Source organism: Falco naumanni, chromosome 7, assembly GCF_017639655.2.
Source record: "Falco naumanni isolate bFalNau1 chromosome 7, bFalNau1.pat, whole genome shotgun sequence".
Taxonomy (NCBI): Eukaryota; Metazoa; Chordata; class Aves; order Falconiformes; family Falconidae; genus Falco; species Falco naumanni.
Window position 1 is genome coordinate 36,359,888 of NC_054060.1, and position 22,800 is coordinate 36,382,687.

A 22,800-nucleotide genomic window follows, 5' to 3' on the forward strand; every position below is an offset into this window, starting at 1 on the left:
TGCATGCACGTCCCACCCCGCTCTCCCCTGCAGAACGCCAGCTACCTTGTAATTACTAATAATGGCCTCAATGTATTTCCAATTAGCTCACTTGGAAGAGAGCAGCTCCCAGCGATGACTTGTAATTGTACTTTGGCCACCAGCTGATTTACTCATTACCCGGCACACGCCGCGGCAGCGCCAGCGCAGCCCCACGCTGCTTTTGTTGAGGCTGCCGGGGTTCGAAAGGGGCAGCTGGTGGTGGCACCAGTGCACATGGCTGTGGGAGGGGAGGAACAATACCATCCACCTCTTCTGTCCCAGCGTGGACTGATGCCGTGTGCAGGTCCAGGCCCCCATCTTTACAAGGGTGCAAAAGGTGGGCGGAGCAGAAAAGGATGGGAGGAAAGCAATACCATCCTGGGAAGGGGACAGCATGGGGATAGTGACAAGAGGCCTGTGCCCTGAGGAGAGCTGGGAGGCTCAGCACCCCTCCAGCACGGACCCTTTAGCTGACACTGGTACAAGGCAGGGGAAGGGCAGAGGGTTTGTGAATGCATGGGTTTACAGGAGCCCAGGAGGAGACTGGAGAAATGCTTGGAAGAGACACCCGTGGAGGGGTCACAAACCGCAAGAAACTCTGACCTGACACCAGCGAGGATTTGAGAGTGCAGGAGGGGTAACAGGTCATCCCCGTCCCACCCTTCATGTTCCCACTGCTTCCCAGCTTCCAGCTGGGCAGACCGGCAGAGAGTGGGGACCAGGGACCCATCACTACTAGGTAAAATCTTTGTCTTCCAAAACTTTAACCCATTTCGTGCCATTTCCCACCTCTGCTGCAAGCACAGGAGTGAGAAGAGCAGCAGGGCTCCTGCCCCAGGGTGCCCCAGCGCAGCCCCAGGCGATGCGCTGTGCCCTGCAAAGAAAGGCACATGGAGGTCCCCCTGCCTGGAGCTCTGTCCCTACCGGTGTCACAAGCGTGGCCCATGAATTGCCAAGAGAAAAAGCTCCTGAGCAGCAGCTCTCAGCCTGGGTATCAGCGAAAATGCAGTCAGCACTTTCTGCACAGGGAGCTGAATGCCAAGAGATGTCCTCGAGGTGAAAGGCTCCTGCGCTCTCATTACCACTCACAAATCTCTCCCAGGGGACTCTTGGGGTGAATGCTGGCTGCAGTGAGATGTCCTGTGTTTAATATGTGTGTGTGTGAATATACATCATGGATACTCAGGAATAATAGCTTGGAAAAAGGACGGCAGTGTGCAGAGGGCAGCATGCATGCTTGTCTGTGGCCTCAGCATCCCTCGGCTGAGGTGGGGAGGAGGGAAGAAACAGCTCACAGGACCCTGTGCAGAGAGAAATGCGATGGCCCCTGAAACCTGGTATTTTGGTGGGGGTGGGGGTGCTTCACACCTTCATTTTTACTTTTTGTACCCGGCAGCTGCTGCTTTTCAGTGCTGCTCGTTTCAGCTGCTCAGCAGCTCTGGTCCCACCGAAGCTGATACTTGCCTGATTTTTAGCGTGCCAGGATTCATCTGACAAGCAGATAAGGGCCTAAAATACCCAACCTATCCTGTATTCATCAAAAAGCCTGTGAAATCCTGGCTGTGGATGGACAGTCCCCACTCCCCCTGCTCTAGTGTTGGGGTAGGACAGAGCAGAGCAATTACAGAAATCCCAGCAAAACCTGTTACTGGGGACAGCTGCCCACTGCAGTGTTGCTGCTAGGACTGAGGTGACAGAATTAACCAGCCTGGGCTGTGGGTCTCTCCCCGGGGCCAGAGCATGCTCCTTCCCAACCCAGCTTTTGCCCCTGCTACTGCCCCAAGATGCTGCTGTGCCCCAGGACCAGGCTGGATGGGAGTGAGGTTTGGATCAGGTGTTACAGAAAAAGAGAAACAAAGACAAAAGGAAGCAGAAATCAGTCCCCAGAAACGAAAGCAGCTGCCTGAGTGCAGAGATCAGCATGTTATACTCCTTGCCACCAGCCCGCCCTTCTGCTCCCCCTGTGCTGGCTGCCGCAATACCCCTGGGAGGGTGAGCACATCGCTGACGCAGAGGGGGAAAACAGTGCACAGCGGATGCTTGACCTTCCCAGCACGGAGTTATAAACCGGTAGCAAAGCCAGAAACACCGTTCCCCTTAGCCAGCCAGCAAAGCCACCTCCTAAGCCCATGAGGGACACCCAGCACCTCTCTGAATTACCCTCTTGTACAACTGTGTCTCTTCTTACCACTTAGAACAGTTGTAGCCCACAAAACAAGGGATTTCTCCAGTGCAAGCCCCCAGCCCCAGTGCTTTGCAGCTAGAAAGTGCTGAGCATGAAGCGGTGACGTTTGTGAGCACCAGTCCCCAAGGTGGCTGATCACCCCCAACACACACACGCTCCCTGCCGCCCTCCAAACAACCAAGCAGCAGTAGCACCGTCCCCAGAAAGTCATTAAGCACATGGAAAAATTATTCTGCCATAACTGTATTCTGCCCCACAGCCTCAAACAGACGGGAGTGGGCAGAGGCTTGCTGAAACCAGCCGCCTGCAAACCCGGTGGTGCCAAATCCACCCTGCTGCAGGGGCAGGAGGCTGCTTCCAGGGCGCGCTGACCGGCCAGGCTGTGCCCAGGCACACGGTGTTTACTGGGCTCGTTGGCACTGCCGAAGGTTTGGACATGAAGCTAATCCTAAATAACTGTGGAGAAGCGCCCTGTCAGGTGGCAGCCCCTCCAGCTGTAACATCTCACGGCTGCCCTCAAAGCAGGCAGCCCCTAGCAGCGATCAGAGGGAGCAGGGTAAAATCCTGCATGAGATTTCATTTTGTCTAAAACGATGTTAATCTCAGATGCAACAGCACAATCTATACTGCCACGGCTGATCCCTGGTAGCAGAGGAGCTGCCAGGAGAGGCACAGCTCCACGGCAGGGCTGGTGGGGAGCCCAAGCTGAATACTCCATCAGCCCATGGAGCCCAACCTCCCCCAGGGCTCCACGCCAATTCAGCAAAAGGAACTCGCCCAGCGCTTACGGGCATCCAGCAGCTGCACAGTCACGTCCCCCAGGAGCAGCAAGGCAGGAGAAGTGGCCGGAGGGGATCGCACTTGATCTCAGAGCTATCTAGAAGCCGCTTGCCTTGTGGTCCGGAGCCGGAGCAAGAGGGCTTTCTGCCGAGGATGGCCGCAGGCAGCAGCTACAGAGCTGCACCAAGCCCGCATCTCAGGTCCTGAGCCCGCTCCCAGCCAGACACTTTAACCAGCCCACTTCATCCAGCCCCTGCACTTAGGTAAGATTTCTTTTTATCACCGGAGGACTGAATGCCACTTACACCACTACCTACCCCCAGGACACCTGCTAAAGGGGCAATGGCTGGGGACCGGCTCAGGGCTCAGCCACGTTCCCACTGGCTGAGGGCGCAGGGTGCACAGAGACAGATGCCATTTCTAGCAGCCAGGGCTGATCCAAACAATCTCCTCTGCGGGAGCGCCTGTGTTGGCGCAAAGCAACCATCGAGTGTCCATTTGCCTGCAAACAACTCCTGCCTCTAACAAGCACAGCGATGCTGCCACAACGCACATTGCCACCCACTGCACCCTGAGCTGCAGCCAAACGCTGCTTCACCCCACGTGCCGCCCACAGGGTGCGAGTCAGTCCCCAGGGTCTCTTCAGTCTTTGCCAGCCCAGCTGGTGGGAATTCAGGTCCTATGGGACACACAAGAGCACACATCGGGGTCCAACGTTCACTACTGCCAGAGATCACCCCAAAGGAGCCGCGCACTGGGTGGGCTCACCCTCTCCAGGTGCCACGTTTGCCTAGGGGGGCACGGGGGGACACTGGGGTTTTCATCTCTCTTGGCCTAACAAGGACAAGCCAGACACATTACTTGACGGTGGCAGCCACCAGGGCTCAACCCAGGCACGCGGGAAGGAACCACACAACTAACTCGGGGAAAACTGGCTTTGGGGAAGGATGGGGGAAGTCACCTCTTTCATCACTTGTTTTGACCACTGGCTATTTTCCCCTTCCTCAAACAATTCCAGGACTTGGTCCCACTGAAGCAGCCTATCCCAGAGAGCAGGAGATTGGTCCATCTGCAGAACCAAGAAGTCAAGAGGTTTTGAAAATCTTTCTCCTTCACAGACAGCAAGCAAACCCAAGGCTTGAAACACGAGGCAACTTCAAAAAAATTTTAACCAACCCATAAAAATCTCCCCGCAATTCTTGCAAGAGATGGCCCAAGCAGCAGGTCCAGGCTCAGGCAACATCCGTGTCTGCACAGCACCCTCTGTAGACCAGGATTGCTCCTCAGCCCACACCCCCCGGCTGCTCTGCTCCCCAGGGCCGGCACTGCTCCCGTCACCCCAGGTACCGCCGGAGGACAGCATGCTGCAAAGCCGCCGGCTGCCATCTGCGGCCTGCTGCGAAGAAGAAATCTTTGAAGACTCATTCTTGCCGGGAAGAGCATCATGTATCGTTTCAATTAAGATCCATTGCTGGGGAGGCGGAGCAGAGAGGTGGAGAGAATCAGGGTTTGCCTTCACGTGTAAAGCAATTTGTTTCCTCTCCACCTCTCCTGCAGCACTATAATGACACAAGCGTCACGCCTGAGCAGCACCAAGCAAAAAAAAAAAAAAAAAAAAAAAAAAAAAAAATAATAATAATGGGAGGAGGAGCTCTGGGGACAGCAAAGGTTGCTCTTCCTTAAGAGGCCTCTGCTTGAAGGTAACCCGTTTCGTTAAGACAAGGAAGTTCACCGTCCTTTCACACTCCACAGCGAGGAGATACGAAGAGCTTTAGGCGGCACAGCCTCAAGCGGAGTAAGGGTGGGAAGTGTGATGAGCAGGGCAGGGGATGCCAGAGCATCCACATACCGGTGACTGCTCTCTGCAGCAGCTGGGAACATCTGCCTCAGCACATCCCGGACGGCACCTCTTAGCCATCCTTCCCTCTCACCGTGCCCACCTTCCTGTATTTGCCTTTTCTCTGGTGTCCCCATCTTGCCAAGAAAAGGCAGGCAGCCACCCAGCACTTCCAGATTACCTGCTGCAAACACCAGCATCAGCTGGCGAGGTCATACTCACATTTGGGTGCCAGCAGCCCAACGGTGGACTCTGCCAAGACACCATGGTCTTGCCTCTCAGCACGGGCAGGACATTCCTGCACTGCTAAACCCAGTATTACCCCTATAGTGATGTGAAAGAGAGGAAATGGGAATTTCAGTAAGGAAGGGGTGCAAGGGAAGAATAAACAGAAGGACAGACGGATCAGGCGTGCCTCACACCCACCGCTGGGGATCAGGGTTTTCATCACTAGGGCAGATCTGAAATGCGGCAGAAATACTGCTTCACTCACTTCAAAACAGGGTGCTGCTTTTACAGACTGCACTGTGGTCCATCATTTCAAAAACACACCTGAAATGCATTTCTGAGTTGCGAAAGGTCATTAATGACACTGGAGAAGAAAAAAACTAATAATCTACATCCTCAGATATTCAAGCCATACTCTCGCCTTTCCTCTCCCACACCTCTTTGGGAAAGTGGTGTACCAAAACTACATGAAAAGCCATTTCAATTATTTCTACTCTATTTGCATAACGACTCCTGACACTCATGTTAGGACGAATACCATCACCTTGTTTATTCTAGCAGAGTTATCACATTGAAAATCGGACTGATAAAAGTTATGGCAAGTCTCCTGTGAAGATGAAGGGATGTGCCACAATAAAGGTCTATCAGGCATGTAAGTGTAAAGCACCAAACAGCCAACCTACCATGGGTTCAGAGAGGAGAAAGGATGCACCCTGGCCACCTGCAAGTCAACAGCTGCCATTCAAATTCAACACACCAGGTTTTTTTAAAAAATATGATTTCCTACTTAGATTTATTTTTTCTTTAATAACACAGTTTAGCATTTCAGAGTTTGGCATTCTACACTCTTACACACTGTCCTTGTTTATTAGCATTTAAACACAAAAAGACATAGCAAGACCTCCAAACACAAATAAATACAAAAACACAATATACAATAAACTGAAATACAACATATAATAATGCTATTGGGAAATTAAGACATGTTGCTAATTCCTTTTTCATATTATTATTTTAACAACATGGTTATTGCTGAGCAATAAATTATACATTTTAAAGTTGTTTTTCCCCCTAAAAGAAAAGGACGAGAACCACTGGTTACCAGATCACTTGCACTGTATCCTTACAGCTATTGATAATTAAGACAGGCAGAATATACACAATCAAATGAGGTTGGCCTTCTTTGGTCTTTGTTTTTGATCATAAAACTGAACACAAGTGTACCGTTCACTGAAGAGTATGAGATTAAAGAAATGGATACACAAGTTTCAAACACGTTAATTTGTACATTATTCTCGATCACTGATGTCTTTTCCATAGATATTTCTTACAGAATTTCTTGGAAACAAATGTCAGCTTTCGTTTTCCCGATTATTACGTTGTTCCATGCATCTTAAAGGTTATCCTACTTGTCTAAGAGAAATGGACCTACGTTTAGCCCATCATCTCCTAATGGGGTATTTTTCACAGCTCTCTAGTCACCACTAAATCATTGGAGTTTTATACCTTGTAGAAAAAATCCTGAACTTCCCCCTTTTTTTTTTTTTCTATAAAACTGAAAAATAATCTATAAACCAAACAACACTAAGAAAAACAAAACAGGTGGATCACATGATGCATCAGCAATGATGGAAGCTTGTACCTTCCCATTCCACAAGTACAAATTATACAACTCTCTGCCAGTGATGCAGGTCATAGTTGGAAGATGTGTCCTTTCAGGTGTGAGCTATATTCAAATCCAAAGCTCAGAACACTATGCAAGAAAATGACCTTTACGAATGATAATGCTGGTTTATCTCAGTAACCCTTAGACAGAGTCAAATTTTATCACTACGCATCGCACTGCCAGCAATGGAGCGTGTGAACACCGGCATTGCTAAGAAGTTAAAAAGTCCTTGCAGAACTGGCAACCAAATTAAAAGCTTAGTTCCAAAGGACCAAAAACACAAACACCACGTAGAGACAACAAACCCTTCCCTAAATGGGTAGGTTAGTAAGCCACAGAGTTGGGATCCAGATTTGAATTCCACATCAAGTCTGGGATGTTTGGGTCCAGGATTTTGGTTCAGGTGCTTCTCTGTGAAATTTAGAACTTATTTGAACCCTAAGGAACTAATCCTAACTTGGAGGGAAAAAAATCTAAACAAACACAGCCTAGTATCTACACTAAAGATCATGAAATGGAAGACAGAAGCTGCAGTCTTGACCACAAATCAGAAAAGAAATAGGAATAGTCAGATCCCTTACATGTTGTAGATCTCTACTCTTCTAAATCTTAAGAGGATGTCCCTGAATCAGCAGTCCAAAGTTTTCCACAACTGTCCTATCTGGTGCTTCTCAAAGGCCTGGATTAAGAGGCAGGGAAGAACAACTAAGCCCTCCATATTTTGGTTTAAAGAAAAAGGAAGAAAGCCCCACAAGAAAGAAATGGTTGGTCACGCTACAGGCTGGTAGAACTAAGACGAAGCCACTTCACTTTAAAATTGTATACCCCCTCCTCAGTTAAGAGGGGCATCAAGTGAGACATACTTTGTTGGGTGATTCTGAACAAACAGACCAGGACACGCATGTGCTGTGATTACTCACGCTGACACATCGTGCTGGCGTTCCACTCTGCAGGCTGTGCAAAGCACCGAGTAGTGAGCAACATCTGGGCTACCGTACACGTACAACCCCAAATCACGACAGCTTGTATGTTTAATACTAGCCCTTACTGTCCCGATGTGGGTCTTTTAAGGTACATCAAATCCTTTTTCAGTTCCTTTAAAGGACAAATGTATTAAATGAGTAAAACCTAGTGATTTGAAGATAACACTAGGAAAACTGGAAACCCTCGTTCGGTCCCAGCTCTGGGAGATTCCTTTAATGACTCTGGGCAAGTCACATCTCATCCCTGGTTTCCTTTTTCCTTTTTCCAGAAAAGCTAAACAGCACTTGCTCTAAGAGGAATATGTTTGCAGATGCAAAGTGCTTCCTACACTGTAAATAGCACTAAAAACTACTCTCAGACAGGCTGAATTCCCAAACCGATTGTTTTTATTGCAGTAACTATGATTTCTAGGTCAACCAGAATATAGAGGTATTGACTGAACACGACAGAAATTCCAGGAAGAGGTCCAGCTGCTTTTTATTATATTTTGTTCCCAAATTAAAGGAAAGAATTTGCCATCAACAACTTGCCCATCACCATGCTTGTTCAAAATAGCGGAACCTCCAAATAGCAGAGTATGAGGAAGGACATGTGTCCTAGATGACATTCCAAGGTCTTCAGAAAGACTAAACAAACTGTTTACTATATACAGGTCTTCAAACCTGGAATATGTGAATGCAAAGTTTGTCCTTAGCCAAGATCCTCCCTTAGCAGCAGCAAGTTCTATTTGCACCAATTGATCAAGTATAACTTGAAGGGTTTTGTTTCATCACTTCTACATAAAGACATTGCATATATATGTGCATGCATGTCTGTGTGTATATGTATGTACCTACACACGTATGAGTCATTTACAGAGCAAAACCTAAGAGATTAGTTATGCAACCCAAGAATTTTTCCCCCTCACCTATTTGTATATTTGCATAGTTAAATCATATCAAGGCATCGATACTGCAGTCACATTTGTCACTCTTCTGTGGTGCAGGCAACTTTTCTTGTCACTCTACATGCTTCTCTGTCTTGGACCAAACAGCACCAGTGTTTTAAAAACAAAAGAAAACAACAGAAACCTTGCATTGTTGGTGAAACGCCTATCCCACATGATGGAATACAGATACAAATAGGTGATAGCTTTTAAACTCCACCTCAACAAGCCGCAATCACGGCAAGCTGAGAAACATGAACGATACAATCACAACCTACCATTCATGGGTTCAACACTTAAATTACAACTAACACAATCTCCATTACCTTTGCATTTGAGAAATTCACCAGGCACAGAAACAGGCACGTATCTTCAACTTTCCTTTTCCAAGTAGGAAAATCCATGGGAAAAGGAAGTAAACTGTATTTCATATTTATAAGAAAGCTAGCATGTTACCCACAACGCTTTTTCTGTCAAAATTATGCCATCCATCATCCCCTTTTCCCTATTGCACGTTCTCATTGTGAAGAACATTTACAGTACAAGGCTGAAAACAACATTGCATATTGTAAGTCAGCAGTTGAAGGTGTACCATGTAGACAGTAACTGAAACAAGACCCCTTTAATTAGATCAGAGAAGAAATGCAGACATGGTCATGCATCAGCATCACAGGTTGGTCTTTAAACACCCAAATAGTTTCATCCTGTTTAGAATTCAAGTCTTACTTTCTAGGTAACAGACGCACTCATCCTGTGCTGAAGAGTGTACAAAAAGGGCAACATCCACATAGTCATACACTGGAATCTCCCTAGAGAAAACTGGAAACAGAAGAGGTTTGTACGTAACTTGAAGCGTCATCGTTAAGAAAGAATACCAGCAAGAGACTTCAGTTGTGTGCTGCTAAGAATTACTAAGCTGAGGAAAAAAAAGTTCCATTGAAGAAACTCTCTTCAAAGTAAAGCAAATACTCTGGGACCCCCTTGCAACAATGGCACACCACAGGAGTTAGCTGGGATTCAAGAGCGTATGTGGGGGCAGACTGCTGCCTCATGAATCACTTTAAACAGACAGACCCTAGAAAACTTTGGATATCTGGTCAGGAACATATAGAAAAAAGGATAAAGGGCATTTCAATGATGAGAAAAAAAAGTTAAATAATTTTAAGTGTTGAGTAAAGCACCAGGTATCTTTTCCTTTCAATTTAGAGAATATACAGTGGCCTTGTGTTCACAAAATGCTACATACTCCTTGCTGGAAAGCAGAGGAAACCGATTTTCTATGTACACAGTAAGAACTCTACAGAGATGGCCGCGAGTTCTGCGGAGAAAGGGGTGTTACAGTCAAGGCTTTGGGTATTCCACAGCAGGCGGTGTCTACATTTGTGTAGCAAGATCCTGGATTTCACAGTAGGCAGGGTTGGCAAACTGGAAATTCTCTGGCAGCTTCATGTAGTTTTAAAAAATAAGTGCAGTAGGCCTCCATTTTATTAACTGTGATAAAAAGCATATATGCAAAAATATTTTTATATTGATAGCACATTACTGCATTATAAAAGCTGCCCAAGTGAAGCTGAAGATACTGGCAGCTGGTGCTTTCGGCACTTGGGAGATGTGGAAAGCAGCATAGAGATCTGTGAAATACAACAGTGACTGATGTTTCTGCTACAGTGATCGGCATTAATATAGTTAGCAGTGTTCATATTTAAACTTCTCTATGAAGTTTCTGAGTCAATATCCCACTAAGAGGAGATATTCAGATCTCTTAAAGCTACTAGTTTAGGCTGTGTGCAGACTCAGGAAGACTTCCCTATTAGTTTACACTTTCTCATGTTTCAAAGTCCTTTTTCAATCACAAAGGCTGGAAACACTTTTTTCCTCCTTTTTTAAAGAGCCTGGATTTAGAAGCGCAATTCTGTCACAGGAGTTGGAAACTGTAGTCACAAATCTGCAGAATATGCCGGGCCCTGCTTATACTAGAAATCTCCTCCAAGTCCCAGATTGAAACAGGATATAAACTGTTTTGAGATGGCCAAACGGTTTCATTTAAGTTTTCAAGACATGCAATAGCAATGGGAGGAGAGTCCTTTGGACATTTCCACTTGGGAATCCTGTTTTCAGTAAAATTCTGTGATGCACAAACACAAAAGCTCAGCTGCCTACATTCACAATTATTAAAATAACACAAGTTGAGCGAACCTTCGCCCGAAAGCGTAAAGTGATGGGTTTGCTTATGCAGCCTGCATAAAACTGCAAGTGCCATATAATTATATCTAGAGATATAGATGCCAGTATATCTGTAGATACTTATCTCTTGTGCAGAACATCCTCCTTCTGTGCTAGAAATTAAATGCTAGCACATGCCTCCATATTTGAGCTTGCACCCGTTGACAGCTATGTACCATAAAGAGAGTACAGCACCTGGACGATGGAAGGCGAGAAAAGGAAGACAAGTTGCTGCTGACAGTTGTGACAGTCAGCAGCAGGCAGTATTCTAGCAGGTGCCTGGAAAACCCATGAAGACCACTTAGCATGCATTGTATATTCATAAATACTTCTTGCAGGCACTGTGTGTGAAGGCACAGCCAAAAAAGACAACGGCAAAGACGAGCTGAAATACAAAGGCATGAATTCAACTGCACCTTAGACAAAAATTGTGACTACGCCTCAAAAAGCAGAAAACTGATGCAACCTGACATTAAAGGCTGAGATGCAACGTTTTCTTTCAAGCCCACAAAGGCTAAAAACATAGGGGTGCAAGTCTGTTCTGCCTAAGAGGTTCTTTGATTTTAAAGTGCACCACAGTCAGACTATGTCTCTAGACTTGCTTGTCACAGGCTATTAAACAGAAGCAGATGAACACAGCAGGTTGCAATCAGCATGTTTCAGGGCTAGCAAATGCTTTCCACTGCAGTTCAGGCTGTTACAAGAAAGAAGCCCATGCATTCCCTGTTAGGATGCTAGTCTGCTATGAAAAGCTGTCACGAGCATATACATTCACAGCCCCACAGAGTTCTCAGATCAGTCCGTTTCAAGTGATGCCACCCTACAACCACAGGCATTAGAGGAAAAAATGTCACCTGCCTTCACAGTGGCCATGGAGACTGTCTAGTCCAAGCTCCATAGGAGCACTGAGCATAACGTTTTGGCACCTGAATAAGTTGGATTCCACCATGGCCAAGTCATAGAAGCTCCAGAAGCCAAAGAAAAGGGCTTTGGCTTCTATTTTGTACATCACAAGGTACCTAAGGGCTCTGAAGACAAGGCTAAACATTATGCCTGAAGTCCAATTAAACTACCATTTCAGATATCAGAATTAATCTGAATAAAAAAGCTATGGTTTATAAGCAGCACAGCACATCTAAGGCACATGTATGCATGCAAGCCACCATCACTGTATTAAGACATAGCTGACTTGTCCTTAAGAAGCAATGGCTGCTAGTACAGAACGAACATATAGGCTTTTTTTCAGCACTAATCCTCCTCCCCAATACTGAAAATACTATATACTGCTGACAGCATAATGTGCAACATATATAGCTTGATTGGAAAGCATGGGGCAGAACTTTAAAAAATGTACAGGATTCCGTTTAGAACTCCAAAGTTCAACAAATGCCCTATTTTAGGGTGAAAACAATTATAAATCTGATAATGATGCACAGCATCCATGAGTGATTTTTCCTTAATTTTGAAATAGTGTCATTAACTACGACATATATTGTAGGTTTACATTTCTAAAGAGAAATAACAGAATTGAATAGGTTTTTTTTCTATCACAAGTGATAACCAGTGTTTGATATCTTCTATTTTTCTTCCAAGAAATATCAGTCTATCAACAGTTTTAAAATAAAATGTTTTCTGTAACAATAGAACTTTAAATAAAACTATGATTTTGATTCAGATACTTTTGAGAAGACATGGAAACTTTTCCAAGATCTTCTGACAAAGTAATTATTAAAACAGAGACCAGATGAGGCCTTAAAAAGACAATATACTATATTTCAGACAAGATTGCACCTCAGTTTTTCAAATAATATCATAATTGCAACATTACTTCATCATTTCTTCTTTTAACATGCTGACAATTTCCAGCTAGCCCACGTGTGAAGTTTTTTTGTTTTTGTATTCTAGCTTAAAGAAAGAAAAGTCAGTAATTTATTCAGCACATACTGTATATGTCTTTTCACCTCCAATTGACTAGAGCATTAATAAGTTAAAAAAAAAAATCCTCTCTGACCATAATCATTATCCTCAGGAGGGATAAGTGATTCTTCAGAGCTTAAGTGTTGCTAGTTCTATTAAAAAATATACCATGGTATGATTTCTTAATGTGTTGCTACTTTCGCAATTGGACCCTATGCAGTTATGCCTTCAAACTCTTCCATCTGTTCCACAAGGTGGTTCTGTGAGCTTTAGGACCTCTGACTGAAGACAAACTGATATAAAAACCCCAAACGGAGTTGTCTTCTGTTTAATCCGCCTCCCCTATTGTATGTCAGGGGTCTGGTAGATCCGATGTATCCACTATGACTTTAATAAAAATAGTATCATCTTTAATATACGTTCCATTCTCTAGAACAGTTTGAGCCACAAAGACTGGGCAGCCGGATGCAATGTTCATTTCTCCAGTTGGCTTCTTGAAACTGCTGCTGTTGGGATCTGGCTTGAAAGCATCTCCTAAGTGGCGTCGAGACGGTCCCTGATCCATTAGCATGAGAGTCACTTTCTGTTTAAATGGCCAAGGAAGCAATGCATCGTATTCTCCACGCATTATGACAAAAAACAGCGACAAGTGCGTCCCTTTTCCCATGCCATCTCCATTAAGGTAAACCCTGGCACACATCTTGTAGCCAAAGTATCCAGTATAAAAGGGTTGGCTGTACAATGACAGAGTCTTCCCCATAACTGCCTCTTGCTTCCGACGTTTATAATCTCGAATTTTCCAAATTAATACTCCGTTGTAACTGGCAGTTTCTAAAACTTGGAATCGGAGGTCCATGTCAGCCAGCCGAATATCATGAACACTCAGCATCTGATCATGTCTGCTCAGCTGTGTCTCTAGCAGGCCTGTTAGAAAACAGGAAGGACAGGGGTGAGAAAAGCTAATTTTTCTAAAGACTGTAAAAATCATTCGCTAATGTTCCTACTGTGTAAGAAAACTCTCCTCCTCAAGAGCCAAAGCACATTCGGCCACTAATGAAGCAATTTCCACAGACAACAGTTTGCCAGCTAGTATCTAGGGATTTCTAAAAATGTGGGTGTTAATCACGCATACAGTAAAAGTCGAATATTCAAATCATCTAACATAAATTTTGCCTAAACTAAGCAATCTAACTACAGAGGCTTCAGTTTTTTCAGAGGAGACTTGGTAGCATTATCTGTAGATTCCTATTAACAGTGAAGAACTTGGAAGTGGTCACACACCCTGCATAAACCCCCTGAAATTCAGAAGCATGACTGTTCTTCTCAGGCACTACTTGTCTCAGAAGTGTAGTGCTGTTACCATGTCTAATGTTCATCACAAAAGAACAGAAAAATCAAGCTTAGCTCTGTATTATATGATCACTTAGTTTGGCGGGAAGGCTGTTTTTAATGTCCCCTTTTCCTCATGTGAAAATGTTACTCGTCTTTGCACACTGGCAAAACTGGCCGACATACAATACCAAGAAGCAGATGAATTTGTATGGCGAGTTTGCTTTATATAGATTTATTTACATGTTAAGTTCTTTGTCCTAATCATTTAAACACTTACATGTGATCTATACTACTTGCTAAATCTCCAGTTCCACTTTATTCAGCAAGCATGACAATAACCTTATTCTCAAGCAGATCCCACAGTTTTCTTTGGATCAAATATACCCTCCCCCCCCCCCCCCGTAATAGATATCTGGACAGGTGCTTTTAGGTAGATAACCAGACTGCTGATCCATTCATGGGGAGAAGAGTAATAAAAGAAGACTTGTCAATATACCACTACCTTTAAAGAACCTGCTGAAAGCTATTAGCTGTCAAAGATCAACTGAGAAACTACTTATAATGAACTAATACTGTAATCAAGACAGCGGTCAAGAAAACAAGACTAGAATCAAGCCTAAGAAGCGGTGTAGAAGCAATGCAACATTGCCAAAGGGATTACACAGCTCCCTATTGAAAAATCAGAAGAGCCAACATTATTGATGCTTCCACATAAAAATCACCATGGGAGTGCTATCCAAAATATTTTTTTTTTCCTTGACAGCAGCACCGAGTACTTCAGTCCATTGTGCTTATACTTACTTGTATTTCGAGCTCCTTGCCCAGCAGTTTTATCAACACTTTCCAGCTCAGTCACTCTGTTCTGGAGGGACTCTACACTGCTCTTCATGCTGTCAGCCTCCTCCCAGTTCTGTCTGAAGGGACGGATTTCTTTGTCCAGTTCTTTCAGTTTTTCTGCCTGACTGTCTATCACTCGCTTTATAAAACAATAAGGTACGAGTTAAAATAACAAAAAGACATTAATTTATGCAAATTAAACAAGGACACATTTCCAATATAAAGAAGTTTCACTTATGTCAAATACTTTAGTAACACAAACGTTGAAAATTTAGAGGAATAGCTCAAGTATTTATAAAACACTTATAAAAATCTTTAGTGCTGTACAGGTATAAATATTAAAGCATTATCAGAATTATCAACACAATTAGTAAAAAAAGAGGAACTGTTAGTATGCTCTCATCTAAATTAAAAAAAAACAACCAAACAACTTTCAATGCAAGAACCAATATTCTGAATGTCTCTATGTTGATATTATAGGCTGATACCAGAAGGTCAGAGTACTGAAGCAACAAAGCATGGGCACAACAACTTACCATGATGTGAATCAAGTGGCTGCTCATGTGCACACATTTATCATTGGGTAACAGCAAAATAAACTTGCCCCTCCAGAAAAACACCAGTACTCTTGCACACAGGGAGCAGGAGTATATGTATGTGCAGATACAGCAGCATTAGCAAGCTGCAAGCTCACATCAATCAGTTATCAAAGCCTAAGTTACTATGGGCCCGTAATCATAGCAGAAGCCCTCAAGAGTGTAAAAGCAAAACTACCACTTCTGTCCCCTTAAGCATTCTTAAAATTCCCACCATTACTTCCTAGACTGAATAAGCCATGCATCCTGAAGGTGCTTGCTGGTTGAGTCTTTTTAAGAAAGCAAAGAAAAAAACACCAAACGCCAGCTGATTTTGGAAAGTCATGAAATATAATACTCCAGAAAAAAAATATATAGAAAGGGGGGTATTCTCTGAAAGAGGGGCATTGCAAGCACCTCAGTATATTGCAAGTACAAAGGAGACTTATTTCCCAGTCTACCTCAAATCTGATGCAAAAGACTCATAGCACTTCACATTATCACAGCTAATTTGGACTAGCAGGAATTTTAGCCAGAACCCCATAATCAGTTGTGAAGTTCAAATGTTAATAAAAGTATTTGAGACAAGAAACTACTTTTGCTACCACCTACAGTTAAATTCCAAATCTAACTTTATAGTTTATCATCATATAGTGCCAACATATGTAAAAAAGGTTTTTCCCCATCAGTGGGGAACATTGAATCCACATGGCTAACCAGAATGTAAATGCAAAATAACTTTATTTTCTTGCTTTGTACTCAACTGCTACTTTTTTTTAAGAAGCAAAAACCATTCTGCCTCATGCAACCTTCATTTCCCCTTTTAGGCATTTACTTTTAATCATGTGGTTTCATTTATACTGAAAGTCTGTAACAATTAATTGAAGTCTGTCAATTTGATAAGCCAGCTAGCAAAGTCATGTTCTAGGAGTGTTTTATTTTATTGTGTCTCAAAACCACAAAGTAACATATTTTGAGATTAACTATTTATTTCTATGTTGGTGTTTTAAAACAAGCTTATGTATCTCACTTGCAAAATCATGACTTTGTGAAGGAAAGCTGTGTACTGAATCATAAACACAGCGGTATGGCCCCATTAATAGATGAAGTAACTTGCCTGGACATACTAATTAATCATCAGATAACAACACAGTCACACCCTCTCACTTCTGATGGTAATCAGAAAATAAAATAGGGAAGGGCTGTAGCTATACATATAAAAGGAAACACACCATAGAATGGCCTGAATGAGTGTTGTAAGAGCAGAGCCAAAAGATCTGGCCAGTAGTTCACAGTTAACAGGCAAAAGTAAACTCAAGGTGTGCCCAAGTCTGATCTTTCTCCTTGCACAAAACATGAACTCTCCAAGGCAAAAGTAACACAGTCATAGGTTTGTACAGTGCTTCACATGGAGATGCTCTACTTTCCAACTGGGACCTCTTGGCACTACCACAGTATCAAACAAAATGAATAAACACATTTTTTTGATGAACTAGGAAAGTGGTAAAGATGCAGAGGTGTAAGCTATTCTTTCAGGAGAAGTTTACCGTAAGTTGTAATTAGGGATCAACTTCTCTCCATCAACCCGTGTGCAACAGTCTACATTGTACTTACACAACCAATTCTGGTTATTAGCTGCTTCTGCCACACATTGGCAAATGTGTAGTATTTTATCTCCTGTACCCCTCCATGAGAATTCAAGAGAGACAGAATAATCAGAAATAGACTTGTATCCTGTTTTTTTTTAAAGCAGTGGGATCTCTTATCTTTTTACCCTACAGGGAGTCAACCTCACTCATGCTGGGAGATACTGATGTACTAAATCAGAGTTTAATACAGCAGTGAAGAATTTCACTCTAATTACTCCATTAGAAAGCACACAGATGTCTCACACCGTACTCATAAATTTTCAAGTAGATATCAATTCTCTGCATGCACTTTTTACTCCAGCAACTGACCTCTCCAGCTCAGTAATCCAGTCGTAAATCAGTAATGTCTGGCAAACCACTGAGGGATCTACTTGATGTTGATTTTCATCTAGGTTTTGTTTGGTATTTCTAATAAACCATTTGCAGAATTTTAGCACTATTCTTACTAAAATTTAGAAAATGTCATGAGGAACTGAAGAAATCTCTCTATTTCAGATGCTCTTAATGTACCTTTCCACTGCAACTGACAGAGCAAAACTGGAAAGCTAAAGAACACACTAGAAAAGGAACCAAAGGTACTACTAGACTGCGAAAACAAATTATACCTCCTCCTCCTCTGAAGGATGTATTACCAATCAAATAATTTTATATTCATAAGGTCATTGTTTCTTTTGTCTAAGTATCTCACGTCCACACTCAGCTTAAGACTTGACTTACTAATATGCTTCTATATACCCCTAAGAAAGACTGGATACTGGATGTGAAAGTTCTTTCCATGAGACAGCAGTTGAAAAAGCCATCATATACTCTCTTGGTAAGAACACCTTCCCTAGAGACCAGTATATAGAAAATTAATCTGAATCAGAACATTTCAAGGTTGAGGTTCCTGACAGTGCCTAGACACCTCTGATGCATTTACACTAGTTGTGTTAAATGCCTCGCAGTGCAGGTAACGCCAGTTGTGCCCAGTGAAGCAGCTGTTCCCAAGCCAAAGAAAGTTATATGACAACTAATACTGCAACCGTACTACAAATAACTAGCATGCATAGGACTTGGGGGACTAAGCAAGTATCACTTGCCCAGACCTGAATTGGCTAGTTCTACACTGGAAATATCTGTGGCTCTTGTCTAGCCATGGCTGCTCAACGCAACCCAGAAAAAGAATGGCTCACAACAGGTAACTAATTCCTTCAGCTCCCAGTAGGCAACAGAGAAAGGCTAATCACATGGTTCAGGGAAAAAACAAAAATTGAGGTGTGTTTCCAGGACGCCCTTAACAATCTGACTGAACCAGAAAGTTCCAGTAAGCGAATAAATCAGGTTGAAATAGCTGTAAAACACAGTTTGGCTTAAAATAACTAAACCAAAATAGCTGGCAAGAAGTAGGTGGTGGTGGGGGACGGGATGACACCACGAACAAGAGCAAAACACATTCTCCCCAGTACCTCTTACTACCAAAAAGGCACCTGTTAGAATCTGCCAACCATATTGTTTTGTGGCATTTTTTTCCTAAACATAAACCATTCAAAAATTGATTTTGCTAACACAGCTTGAAGAAATAAAAAGATATTGCAGCCTGTCATCAAGACAATAACGAAAAACTCTCCTCTAGTTTTTTTTCCATTTCCACTCTCATCACTGGTTATTGAGACAGCATGTGTAAAAACCCCAGGCTTACAAATTAACTTACCTCCTGGCAGATTCAATCAGCAGTATCAACACATACAAGGATTAGCTTCCCAGTGTTAGAATACAATACTGTAAGCATGCAGCCATATCCCAGACTATCAACAGACCAAATAACAATGACTAAGGCAAGCTAAACTGGTTACTATGTGGGCAGAACACGGAAAGAAATAAATTTTTAAGAAGAAATGTTGCTGTTGACTAACTTAAAGGTTTCCTTATAAACCAACATTGAGGGTCTCAAGGCTCTGAGCTTTTGAATGTGCTACCCTTTGAGTTTCAGCTATACTCGTTTGGATACTTGTATCTTTCTTGAGTATCACCACTTGCAGTTTAGTATGTTAAGTGAATAGTATGTGAAAAAGACAATTTTATTTACATTCCTTTAAGCTGGATGCTAAAATAGGTATTTGGTATTCTAGCAGCACACAAAACTAAAATAACGTGTGAATGATACCTTCACAATAGCTTGCTAAGTATCTCCTGAGATATCCCTAATTGTGGTTAGTATCGCACAAGCTAACACAAATTCCCAGCATCCATATCCCAAGTCAGCTCTTAAAGCAAAGCAAAGAATTTCAGCTTGGGCTAAGCACCACACTAGAGCATCCAGGGCATTTCTGGTTTGACACTGGCTTGTGGCCAGGGGATTTAGACCACAGAATGAGAAATTCACTTACTGGGCAAAGGACTAATCAGATACACTTTTTTAAATCCATGTTTCTGTTATCCTTCTAAGAAAAATGTATTCAAATGCACTGTACTACATTTGGTTTAATTCCACACCAAACTGATCTCACTCATTGTTGATAATTTTTTCAATACCAGCAAGCAGAAAAGAAATATACATTATACGCATAACAGTCTTAAAGTGCTAATCTTGTCCACCAGTTTGACAATAGTAGTTCTTCAGGGTTTGTTGTTTTTTGAGGGTTTTTTTTGTTTTTTTTGTTTGGTGGCGGTTTTTATTAAATTTTTTTTCAGAGAAGAAAATATAATTATGACTATTTTTCAGGCAAGATTTGTAATTTCATTTTCATTCTTTTCGCTTTTTAAACAGGGTTTTTTGTTTTAACATAGGCTAGGCAACTGCAGTGTTTTAGTTAAGTATCTTACTCCAAGCACAACAAACCAGCTACTGACCAGAAGGGGGAGAAAAAAGCAACACAGAATAGCTTTATAATAAGGTAAACTATCACCCCCTTTTTAATTAGAACACCTCACTTCAGAAGCGTAAAGGCACATAACAGAAGCTACTACCATTTCTGCTTTAATGGGGAGATTCTAAATTTCTTACCTGTAAATGAAGTATTTTAGATTCATTATTCCGCAGCATTTCCTTCTGTCTTTCAATTTCTATTTCAAAGCTACAAATCTGATTATGTAAAGTTTGTATACTCTTGTTCTTTTCCAAACTTTCATTCTGGAGCAAGGCCACCTGGAAAAAATTCTACAATTACTCCTGCCAAAGTTTATTAAAAATACCTATAACTTTGTTAAACTATCTTGCGCACATGAAAGGGATGAGATCCTAGTAAAGTCTCTCCCCATGTCTTGCAAATAGACAAACCCCAACCTTCTGACAGCTACTTTTGCACTTTCAAAGCATGGTATTGGTACGACTTTAGCTAATGAAAGTGCAGACGGGATACATAAACAGCAAAAGAACTTGGGTCTAAGCATAATCTTGTCTTTAATCAGTTTGTTATTTAATGGCTTTGTTTCCTGAGTTCTACTAACTGACTTGGGAGTTGCTTGGAGTTTGGAAAGAACAACCTATTTAGCTCTAGATTAGTGTTAAGAACTAAAGCCCTGCACAGAAGGGATGTCAGAGAGAAGCCAAGCAGCTGAAAAGTCAGTTGGGAAAGGGAATATTAATCTTCCCCACCTACTCCATGCTATCCTGATCTAAAGCAAATTAAAGGAAAAAATCTACATGTAATTGTCTTGGCTTCACAGAACATGATGGTGATGAAAACTCCTGAAATGAGTGGATACAGAAGGGATCCATGCATTTGAAAGAAAATCCAATGGTGCCTACAAGTAGAAAAGCCTAAAGAGCTACAGAGTGTGGATTATATTCTCTCTCTGTATTGACATTTTATGAATTCATTCATTAGTGACTCATTCTGATTTTAAAACAGCCGCCTAGTTAGAATAGTATCATATATTATATCTCCCTGGGGACTAAAGTAATACAATAAATCATTCTCTATCACACTATTCTGTGCTCTGTTCATTAACACGGTTTGGGGAAGGGATTGCTTTGTGGTGGTGGATTGCTTTTCTTTAAAAATCTCATTTTTCCCCGGCCAAAATTATTCAGTAGCAAAAACATACAGAACAAACATTTTGACACCAAATTACTTTTGGACATGCCCTGACTAGTTCCACAGACAGATCTTTATATGGATAAGAAGCAGCACCATTTTTGACCCAGGAAAATCTTGATTAACGTTCCACATTAAGACCAATTACTTGGATGCTTCATGTTCCCCAAAAAATCTACACTACCACCCCCAATACAGATGATAGTTTGAGGATAAGCCATTTTTACTTCTGATGTGGGTATTACTGTGGAATTCCACCACCTTAACTGCCCTCTAATCAGACATAGTCAAATCACTTCACATGTCACTCAATTCCTAGACTCAAGAAGCTAGCCTGTTTAAAAAGGTAAATAATTTCAATTTCTATACTCACCTAAACTAGACAAAGGACTGCCAAAGGCCACAGGCATTCAGCAGGTTCATCAGACAGTGGCCCAAAAACATAGAGGTACCATAATATATATACGTATTCGATTTTCAATATGGTGTAGCATGTATGCTTATACACACATACATTAGTTCCACATTTTATATATGGAAAAACTGGCAGAAGAGGCTCAACAGAAATGAGATATAGCTAATTTTGCCAGTGCAGAGAGAGAAACAATCTCAAGGCTGTAGGAGTGCATGCCTAGGTATGAGAGAAAATTTTCAAGACCAAGTTGAAATTAAACTAGTACCCGTGCCTCCCACGTACTTCAGATCTGCTGGGTAGCCACTTTAATTTTTTGCGTCCTCCTTTTCCTTAATGAATCAGAGTTCTGTAGTTAATTCTGATCTTTACATTCCCTTTCTCTCATCGTTTCCTCCCCAGGCCTCCCAGTCATAAGGCAGTTACATTCTGTGTCACTAGCATTACATTTCCATTTTTGTACAAGTTACAGAACGTGGGCCTGTCTTGTACTGAGATTTTCCATGCAGTTTTACAGAACACTAGAAAAACAGAATTATGTCCTGCAGCCCTTAATCATACAGAACTGTCATTGCTAAGTCAGTAATTGTACTTCAGTGGTAATTTGTGAATAAGAAATCTTGAACACTAAATATAGTTTCCTAATTGCATTTGGCATGTCTTTGGAACTTCAGGTAAAAAACAGGGTAAAGGAAACACAGCATCTGTTTACAAACTGCATCAATCAGCTTCCTTTACCTTCTTGTCATATTTGAAATATTCCTAGGATAAAGCATGCTCTTAGCAGCTTTTCACATTAAGCTATCATTTGTTACTGCTCACTAAAAAAAGAATGGAAGAAATCTCATGCCACAAAAAACTGGATTAAAACAGGTCACATATTTAAGTCACATATTAAAAACAGTTTACACTGGATTTCTTTAAGAATGTGACAAAGCCACAAAATGATGTTCAACTCATTATTTCCAACATCACAAAATCCATGGGAGTTCAGTCTGCAAGTCTGTCCCATCACAGAGTGAACAAACAGCAAATTCTAATTTGCCCCAGAGTTTTGATTTAAAGATTTTACATCTGACCTTCTCTCACTTCTCTCTGCCAACAGCACCATTTTCAAATACCAAACTCGTAACTTTGCACAAGCTTTTCAGTTCTGAAGACTTTCAATTAGCATAATCTATAAGCACTATTAAAGAACGTGGTGACTGGGAGA

General features: G+C 42.3%; 1 protein-coding gene across 6 annotated transcripts in view; it reads right to left on the bottom strand.

The window, feature by feature from the left end:
* Window positions 1-5,812: 5,812 nt before the first annotated feature.
* TRAF3 (TNF receptor associated factor 3) overlaps window positions 5,813-22,800 on the bottom strand; it is a 71,297-nt gene continuing 54,309 nt past the window's right edge. For 5 of the 6 annotated variants that reach the window (XM_040600928.1, XM_040600927.1, XM_040600930.1 and 2 more), the window contains 3 exons: window positions 20,143-20,283; window positions 14,900-15,074; window positions 5,813-13,690 (listed from right to left, as the gene is read on the bottom strand). In XM_040600928.1, the coding sequence (XP_040456862.1) occupies window positions 13,119-13,690; window positions 14,900-15,074; window positions 20,143-20,283 (888 nt within the window). In that variant the 3' untranslated portion in view covers window positions 5,813-13,118. The remainder of the gene's footprint in view (window positions 13,691-14,899; window positions 15,075-20,142; window positions 20,284-22,800) is intronic. The other variant, XM_040600931.1, reaches the window with a different exon arrangement.